At 47.5% G+C, this 9541-nt stretch overlaps 1 protein-coding gene, 1 non-coding gene and 1 pseudogene across 2 annotated transcripts in view; 2 read left to right on the plus strand and 1 right to left on the minus strand.

The window, feature by feature from the left end:
• Positions 1-8624, minus strand: part of XPO4 (exportin 4) — a 67148-nt gene extending 58524 nt beyond the window's left edge. The window contains 2 exon segments of the mRNA XM_006904814.3: positions 4439-4544; positions 8607-8624. Of these exon segments, the coding sequence (XP_006904876.1) occupies positions 4439-4532 (94 nt within the window). The 5' untranslated portion in view covers positions 4533-4544; positions 8607-8624.
• Positions 589-661, plus strand: TRNAV-CAC. Its single transcript has one exon. It is a non-coding gene; the product is annotated as a tRNA-Val (tRNA).
• On the plus strand, positions 671-786 carry LOC112480202 (annotated as a pseudogene).
• Positions 8625-9541: the final 917 nt, after the last annotated feature.

Below are 9541 nucleotides of genomic sequence, written 5' to 3' on the forward strand. Positions count from 1 at the left end.
AACTATCACTGTTAGGTTATTTTTCTCAAAATGTTAAAAAAAAAAAGTTGCATTTACACAAGGTGAGAAGTTCTTGTGAATTTTCTGATTGCAATACTGATCGAACTGAGTAAATCCCAAAGCTACACTTGGAGAGAGCCAACCTTAACTATCGAGTTATAGCATCTGAACCCAAAACTGAATCAGGAGAGGGAAAAACAGAAAATTAACATACGTAAAAAGTATTCTATATTAATTTTCTATTTTTCTTTGATTCACCACTATGTTCAGTTTCCAGACAGCATTGGCAAAAGGGAGAGAGTCGAAACAAAGTCAGGAAAAAGTGGAAATTTTCTGAAGCTCTGAAAAATACCCATCGTGTGAAATCCATGCCTGCAGGCCGTTTGCCCCGATCACGAGGCATGCGTCTCTGAAAGCCACGAGCAGCCCACCCCAGCGCGAGCCGACCTTCGGGATTTATCCGGGGTGTGTGACGTGCAGCCAGGCACACGTTCCCTGTCCTCGCCGAGCTCGGGGCACTTAGAATCTTACGACTGATCGTGACACAATTAGCTATAAAAATGTGTGAGAAAAAGGATGCCTGGACGTGGCTCCATGGTGCAGTGGTGAGCACATCTGCTTCACACGCAGGAGGTCCTGGGTTCGCGCCCCAGTGAAGCCACGGTCCATGGTCTACGGCCACGCCGCCCTGAATAAGCCCGATGTCAGATCTCAGAAGCTAAGCAGGGTCGGGCCTGGTCAGTACTTGGATGGGAGACCACCTAGGAAGACTGGGTGCTGCAGGCATAAATAATAATAAATAATAAAAAAAAAGAAAAAGAAAAAAGGGAGCCCTACACAAATTCCTACTGCGTTAGGCGGCTGCCTGGGGGTTTTGAAAATACCAAAACTAATGAGAGGAACAAATTTGGACCTTTCCTTAAGTTTTATTATTCCACGCTATCTCAAACGTGAGTTCTGAGACGATCATCAAAATACAAAACTTAGAAACCTCAAAATATAATCAATAGATAAAGCAACAGCTTCCAAAAATGTAAACTTATTTAAGTGTTCTATTCAAAGAAGGTCTGAAACAGAAGCCAGCTCCACCTGCTTAGATCACTTAAGGAGACGTATGGCCGTGCTCCATAAAGGTCACGCAAATGATCTCTCACTAGAAATCTCTTTTTAAAAGAAAATGGTGGTTGCCTGCCAATCTTCATATCTTCACATTACAACAGCAAAAATTTTAAGGACAAAAAACCTAAAATCCTTAACCATGGATTTTAATGAGAAAGCAAAATCTCAGGGACTCACAGGACTGTAGAAACTGAGCTGCGGAGCGCGTCTGCTTCAACCCCGCATCTTAAAGCTGAAGGGGCTGATGCACCAGGAGACCGCGAGAGGAGGGTCAAGGTCGCGAGCTGCTGCGCGCCTTGACTGCGTCCCCTGAGCAGCGCTGCCCCCAGCCTGACTGCATACGCCCAGGACAAGCACCTTCTGGCTTTCCAGAGGCAGGGAACACGCTCACTTCCAACTGTGCTGGGAACAGACTGCACAGAAAGTGAATGACCCTCCAGAGTTTTCGAGGTACCTCTTTTCCTTAGTCACCTCTGTCTGGTAGTGAATGAAGACCCCTACATCACTCTTCCCGTAAGAAGCTGCTTCTGAGAATGGAAGAATCTGGAAAAATTTTCTTAAGCTAATAAACCACTCTTTTTCATGAACACAAGGAGCTCCCAACACACTGAGAATTTGTAACTCTCTGGGAGGGTCTCCTGCTGACCAGGGCGCAGTCTGGATGATCAACTGTTTGAGGCCACTTTAGCAGGATGCTTTCGCTTCCTACCACACGCAGTAACATTCTAAGTAATTATGTTAAAAAATGCATTTGTATCTTGTCAGCCATCTGAGTCTACACAGGGCCATGAAGACAAAAGGTGAAGTGAAGAGAATGGCAAGAGAGAAAAAGCACTCACTGCGCTCTGATTACGAAATACTTTAAAAAGAAAAATAACACCCTAGGAGTAAGCCCCAGAGGTCAGCGATGACAGTCATCTCTCTCACCTTCAAGCACAGGCATCACGGGCCCCAAAGTCGGCCGAATGACAGACACACACACACCCCCGACAGTCAGGCCCCATTTCATTCCGCTGAAGCTACTCTGGAGATGGGAAGTGAAAGACACCCATCCCTCCCTGACACAACACCGCGACGCTGGCTCCGGAAGTGCGGGCCAGCCAGCCGCCCGCCGGGAGGACAGCGGCCCACTAAGGGGAGTGGGAGGGACGCCTGACCCTGCGATCCCAGGGAGCTCCCGAGCGCCAGAGACGAATGCGCAAGCAGCATGCAACATGCACACGCGCGTGTGCACACGGAAAAGAGCAAGACAGTTAAAGCCAGATGAAAACAAAGGGTAAGAGGAGGAAGAAACGAGGGAAAATGAGAAACATAATCGCACTTAAGTCAGAAGCGGGAGGAAGCGTTTTAAGAGGCCAGAAAGGGAAGCATGGAAGAGAAAGTCTCCCCTTCATGAGAATGTCCCACCCAAGCGCTCCACAAATGACACGCAGTCCCCAGATGAGAACGTGGACATTCTGAATTGCGATTGGCTGCCACTTGCATGAGAAGTCTTCTTAGAGGAAGGGACCCTTCTGTGCTGGTGGCTGAGTACGGAGCTACGAGACTGTCTGTGGGGTTCAGCCGCGAACATCAACGGAACACGGGGCTCTGCGGGACATTCGCGACTCTGCTCGTGACGCATGCACGTGACCGTAAGTAGTTAATGCTTCAAAACCAAACGGACTTCGAAAGCATGACTGGGGCTAACAACACTACTTTTAGGTATTATAACAGGAAAACAAGAGTTTTCCAAAACGAGTTCAAATCGTAACAAAGCTTCATAAAAAATGCACCGTCGTAAAAGAGGAGCGTGGCACAAACAGACGCGCTCTGACGAAATGCTTACGACTCAGAGCGGCTGCGTCGCAGCCAGCGCGGGTGGCGGCTGAGCTGCCCGGGGCCCTGGCCAGCGCGGTGGCCGCCTCCGCGCCACGGCCTCGCAGGCCCACGGTGGGCACGGCCCCGGCGTCCTGAGCAGTGATGCTGAGCTCGCGAGTACAATATTCTCCACGGGCATAAGATACATTTTTTAAATGCCAGAAACAAATTCACCCAAGTGTAAAAACTGACCGCTCAAAAAAAAAAAAAAAGAAGAAGAAAAAACTGGGAACTTGCCGGTTGGGCATTAGGAGGTGGTCACTGCAATGTCCCCTCGCGGGGACCCGCTCCCAACTGGATGGAGCCGCCGCCAGCTGCTCGCAAACGAGTTTGAAAAGCTGTGTGGAATGCGGAGACGGGCAGTGACGTGTGCCTGACTGTCCATGAAGCGCTCTCGCACCTCAAGGCAGCCAGACCCGCTCCGCAAAGCGGCCCCGCGACTCCCAGCTCACAGGTGACACGGGCACAGGGAGGTTCAGTGACGCCCTCGAGCAGCAGGCACCGAGGGCCAGGGCGGCACGGCATCCACGCCAGCGCCCCTGCCGCCCGTTCTGAGCACCGCTGGCGGGCGACTCTCCCTGCGGGCTGCTCCACGCCGACACCAGGGCACTCACGAGCACGAGAGGAACAGGTCTCTCTGTTCCTAGTGCTCCACTACCTGGTTCTGCGGTCATGGAAAACGCAGCCTGTCAGAGCCTTACATATGGGCCACGAAAAATGGCTCCATTAAGAAAAACAGCCAATGATCATCGGATTATAAAATAACCACTGAAATCTCTTTTGCTATTACAGAAAAATGTGTAAGAGGCAGAAGACTATATATAACATAAATATAATATATATATACACTACGTGTGTGTGTGTGTGTGTGTGTGTGTGTGTGTGTGTGTGGCTTAGACAATGCCATCTTTGGAAAGAGATCACTCTGTACATATGTCAGATATAAGGTACTCATAAAACACTTTTTACAAGAGTAAAATCCATGCTTCACTTTAGGGTACACGGTGATAACTACATAGAACTAACTAATACCCACTAAGAAAGCTGAGTACAAACGATGTGGTTAAAAAAAATGAATAAAACAAAAGAAAGAAAATGTAGAAATCTCCAAAAATAATCTTAATTTTAAAACACTGGGATAAGATATATTTTCTATAACAAATATCATGCTTGAAAGTAATTTTTAAAATATTAGATTTTTTTCTCTTAACAGCCTTCACGTTATGATCAATAATAAAACAAATTACTGAATGTTATATTTAGGGGAGAAAAATCAAAATTAAAAAAAAGTTTTCTATCTGGCCATATTGAATATCTTTAAAGCCACCTCAGTGGACTATTAACGAAAAACTTTAACTGTCCGAACCCGATTATTTTTAAAGAAATTTAAAATATCTAATGTTCAAGGTAGATAAATCAGAACTGGTTACACAAAAGTATTTTTTAAGTGAACACTTACCCAATATATGCTTGCACACTGCAAACGGTGACTTGGACTTCCTGAATGATAAGAATATGTGCTCTGCGTGCTGGCGCTGCTCACTGCTGACCATGGACGGCGGGGCCTTTGCAGTTGGAGGGGAAACAAACAAGAACAGCACACGGCTTAACGACAACCTTGAACGGCAGCAACCCTTCCGCCCACGACAAGGGAAAATCCTTTCACTTTTGGGGGGGCAAGGGGAGAAGGTCTTCGCTTTAAGAACTATAAAATAAAGCTTCATAATAAATATTTAAAATACAATTTCAGAAAACAAGAAGAAATTCCTGGCAAGGTTTGGGTCAGAATCCTTTACGGTTGCCTATATTTTAGATATGATACTTATCTAACTTTTTTAAAAAAACCACAGATAACTTACTGCCTTTTATTCCAAAATATACCACTCTATCTAACTTGACCAAGTTCAAATAATTCTGAAATTCTTCGGCACTGCTGAAACTGAATCCAAAATTACCAAAAATTGATTTCTAAAAACAATCCTTTAAGATAGAAGTAGTATCAGATAATCCTACTTAAGGTTTGCTAAAATCATCATTAAACCAGAAAACTTAGGGAACAGTAAAACCTGGAATTCACAGAACTCCTATCTGAATAATAAATTAACCAGCCAGAAACGCCAGACATAGCTTAATAAAACAACTTCTCAAGTTTGCCCAGGTTTTGAAGTTCTATTTTGTTCTAACGATCTTTCTGCTAAAGAGAGTACCCTCTGAACTAGCCCTCCCCTCTCTAAGTGTACAGCCCCACTGTATGGCTTGGTCGTGCCTGACTCCCATGAAGACACTGCCCGTAAAGCCTACCAATCACCGTATCAGAATTCTCAACTTGGAAGGGCCGAAAAGGGGGGCGGATGGTTGGAAAATAAACCTTTGTTACAGGAACGAACACAAAGTAGGGAAACCATAATTTCGACTCTATTTGAAGAATCTGGAAGATGAAACACATTTTGCGACCAAGTACATTGATCAATATTCATTATAAACTATGTCAATTATGAAACACTAGTCATTCTAATTTCAGTTAAAACAGTAAAAATAAATAAATAAATAAATAAAGATGTACATCCAAGCAAAATTAACTAACTTTGATGCTCTGGCCTAAAGGAATTCTTAAAATTAAAGCCAATTCAGACTACTATTCTTAATGGTATAGCACCCTCTACAGCTCTCTAGATAGAAATGCAAGCATCTCCAATAAAGAACAGTTACATTCTTTAACACGTTATTAATAACAGTTATTAATAAACAGTGCTAAATATAAATATGCTTGTGCTTCCATTTGCAAATTCTGCATTCCCACCATTTTCCCTCATTTAACAAGATGAGTCTGTGTTTTGACAGGACATTTCGTCACGCACACATGCTGACTATGCCCTGAACACACTCAGCACGTTCGCAAACATCGCCTGCCACAGGTCACACTGCTGGGGATGCAGACCACCTCTGGAGTACCCAGGGGGGTTCTGAGTTATACACTCTTCCTTCTCATCATCCTTTGAAAGCACTACACAGGCATAATTCTGCAAATTAGTATGCCAGTTATTACACGAACAAAAATCGTTCCTGAAGCTAATGGTCTATGGACACCCTGATAGACACATACTTAATAAAGTGCAGGTCTGAACACAATTTTCATATAACAAAGTAATGTTGCATTTATAAAATATCAGATTTCACAAACAATGAAGTATAATCAGAGAGAGAGGGAGAAAGGACCCCACCGATCCCCACAACCACCCCATGAGGTAGATACTCTCGTCCCCATTTTACACATGAGCCAACTTGTACCAGCCACAAACACATTATACTGACAGCCTCTGATTCACTCTCTAAAGATTTTAAGTTAATGATGAGAATCTGCTCAATTTTCAGTTTTCTCCCGATAATCTTCCCTTAAACCTTTGGCGCTCTATCTAAATGTAAATCCATAATGAAAAATGATACATTTTGTTACTTTTTAAATGAGTGGGCTTTCCCTTCCCCACAATACTGCTGACTAGATACCTCGAACAACTCTTCAGCTAAAGCCAAATAAAAATCCAATAATAAATTTCAAAAAAATTTTAACATATTGCTGAGCTCACAGTAAATCAGGGAACCCTCAGAACCTAGAGAGGAAGTAACAGCAGGGATCCCCAGATGCAGGCAAGCACACATGCGTGCACCTTAGAGGCACGTGGCAATCCTGCACTGTGGCAGCTGCCCAAAGTGTACAAGACAGAGACACAGCCTGGGCCCTCCTGGGGTGGGGCTCTAACAGGACATCCCTCCACATAAAGGGGCGTATCCTTCGTAGAAGGATAAACGATTAAAAACAAGGGGTGGGATCATCACCCAAGAATTCTATCTCACGACTCCGTATTCTGTGACGAGAACCTGAACCAGCTTGTTTTACCAAAAGGATATGTGACAGTACTCTGCATTCTTTCATGACGTCTGTGTAAAAGTTTCTTGATAGCGTTCATAAGGGGACAAGTGTTAAAGGTAGGTGTATACATAAAGGTGATGAAAAAATTGTCTTGATCAGTCTATTTGGCATTTACAAATCTAAAAATGAAAATGACAATTACGAAGCAGAGTATATGGCTATTTTCTCTCCATGGATATTACATGTCATCGATGTTTTCAAAAGTATTGTTTTGATGATTCTAAAGTAAGAAAAAGATCGGAATAATAAGAAAGACGCTATTAAAGATGCATCCGGGGTCGAGGACCAGCATTCGCTGGGACAGTGGGGACGCAGCGAGCAGAAGGAACGACAGAGCCTCTCAGGGTCACCTGGAATCGGCCCAGAGACGAACGCAGAGACACACAGCCCGACGTGGTCCCCTGCTGCCCACTGGCGCCACTCGCCACGCGGGGCTATTCAAATTCATGAAAACTAAAAGCACGGTGCCTCGCTGCATGCACGTCCGCCGAACTGGAGTGCACGTGGGAACGCCGTGCTGGCAGCGGCTCCCGAAGGAGCTCGGCACGGGTCTACCGAGCGATCCCCGCAGGCCACCGTGACTTGTGCTGCTCTGGTGCGTTATCTGATGCACTGCAGTACAAAATAACAGGTGACACTCAGAGAGCACCTCCCCTGTGCCCAGCACTGTAATAAACGCTTCCTTTAATGCAAAAGAAACCGTCTAATCTCGGCATTAACTCTGAGGCAGCTTTCATTTTCCCACTTTAGGGATGAAGAAACAGACACGCAGAGGTTAAATGACTTGCCAATGTCACACGGCCAGTCCCAGGTGAGCTGGGACGAACCCAGACGGTCTGGCTCCAGACCCCGGATGTCACGCCGCCGTCCCAGTCCCACCTTTTCGTGACCGTCCGCTGCTTCCTGATGCAGCAGGAGTGTGGCCTTCCTAACGTCTCACCTGGCTGGGTCCCTGTCACACGCTGTCGTTTCTGACGAGTTCTCGAGGCCCTGCCACAGGAGCCCTAAGACCAGGTCTCTGAAGCTACTAATCTTCTTCAAAGACTGCGGTCAGATAGTCTAATACTGAAACATGGGATGGACTAGAATGACATTTCTATTACTTTCTCAGATAAGAGTTGAGAAAGTCTGAGCTCATACAAGCTGTTTGGGGGTCGCGCACCTCCCCCACACTCACTGTCCTTTATCGCAAGCGTCCCCAGCACTGAAGACTGCAGAGTCAGGGACCTCCCTCTCATTCCCAACACCTTCAAGAGCCTCTTAGCTGGTCCCCAAAATGACACACACTGGAGTCTGGCAAAGGAGGCCGGAACTCATCACCTCCCACACTGCAGGAGTGGACCACACGGCTGGCTAGGCTGGGGAAGGGTGAATCCCTTTCCGGGGTTCTGAGCAGGCTTTTTCTGGGACCATGACCTCGCAGACAGCCAGGCGAGATGACCGTGCAGAAAAGTGCCCAGGTGGGGGGTGGGGGATGGCACACGATGGCCCCACGGCAGGGCAGGGGGCCCGTGAGCCCACGCAGAGAGGGCTCTAAGGAGCCGGAAGGAGGCTCAAGTGGAGGCCCTCGCGGGCACCAGCCATCACCCAGCCCCAGTTTGACCCGCCACCTTGGACCCACCTCCACGTGACCTGGGCCTGCCTTCTCCAAGCGGCCTGTCCAGACACCTGATACCACAAATCACTGTCAGTCACTCACCACGTGCCAGGCGACGCGCTCGATGCTTCGGACGCGTCACTGAGTCAGTGATGCGCAAAAGCAGAGGCAGTCCCTGTCTTCAGGGAGCTTACGACCCAGTGGAGGCGACGATCGCAGAATGGAACGGCATCGAATGGCAGGTGGCATAACGTGACTAAAGCAGATGGCGCTATGAGAAAGAATTTACCACCATTCAGAGCCCGGCTTCTCCGACCCTGCCTGAGACCCGAGAAACCGACCGATCCACAGGCCACATAGGGGCGGAGTGAGCCACGCCAGGGGGCGCAGGGGGTGCAGGCGCGTCAGGGTCCAGGAGGGGAGACAGCTGGGACGGACTGGAGCCCGGGGCCAGGATCACGCGTGTGGCCCACGCAGTCACGAGGGCTCTGCTCCTTGGAGGGCCCGTGCCTGATCTCAAACTCCGCGGTCGCCCTCCTGAAAGTCTTAATGACTTCGCCCTTGAACCTGTGATTTGTAAGCGAAGACCAATGAGACAACGGAGGCTGCGTGGGAACTGTGAGGACGGGCTGGGGCCAGGCACACGCGCGCAGGCCTGCAGGCAGTCTGGGGCACGCAGGCGCCGGGGCGGCAGCAGCTGCCTGTCCGTCCCCGGGGGTCCCGGGGGCCCAGCAGCAGGAGCGCAGGCAGCAAACTGTCAGCAGCTCACCCCGACACTGCCTTTCCGGGAGCTGCCGGATGCTTCAGAGTTTAGTCTCTGGTTTTCACAGCTTTTACAGTGAAGCGAATACCCGCAGGCTTGGAAGTGGAAATTAAACTTAAAGATTGTCATTATTTTACTATAAAGCTCTGGATGAACCATTTATTAATACGACAATTTTACTTTTTTCCCATAATTGAAGATACAATGACAGGACACGGACGACACAAACAGGCATTTCTACGACACGCGCATCACTAAGCCACTTGTGGTTTCC

This window comes from Pteropus alecto, unplaced genomic scaffold (genome assembly GCF_000325575.1).
Source record: "Pteropus alecto unplaced genomic scaffold, ASM32557v1 scaffold80, whole genome shotgun sequence".
In the NCBI taxonomy this organism is placed as follows: domain Eukaryota; kingdom Metazoa; phylum Chordata; class Mammalia; order Chiroptera; family Pteropodidae; genus Pteropus; species Pteropus alecto.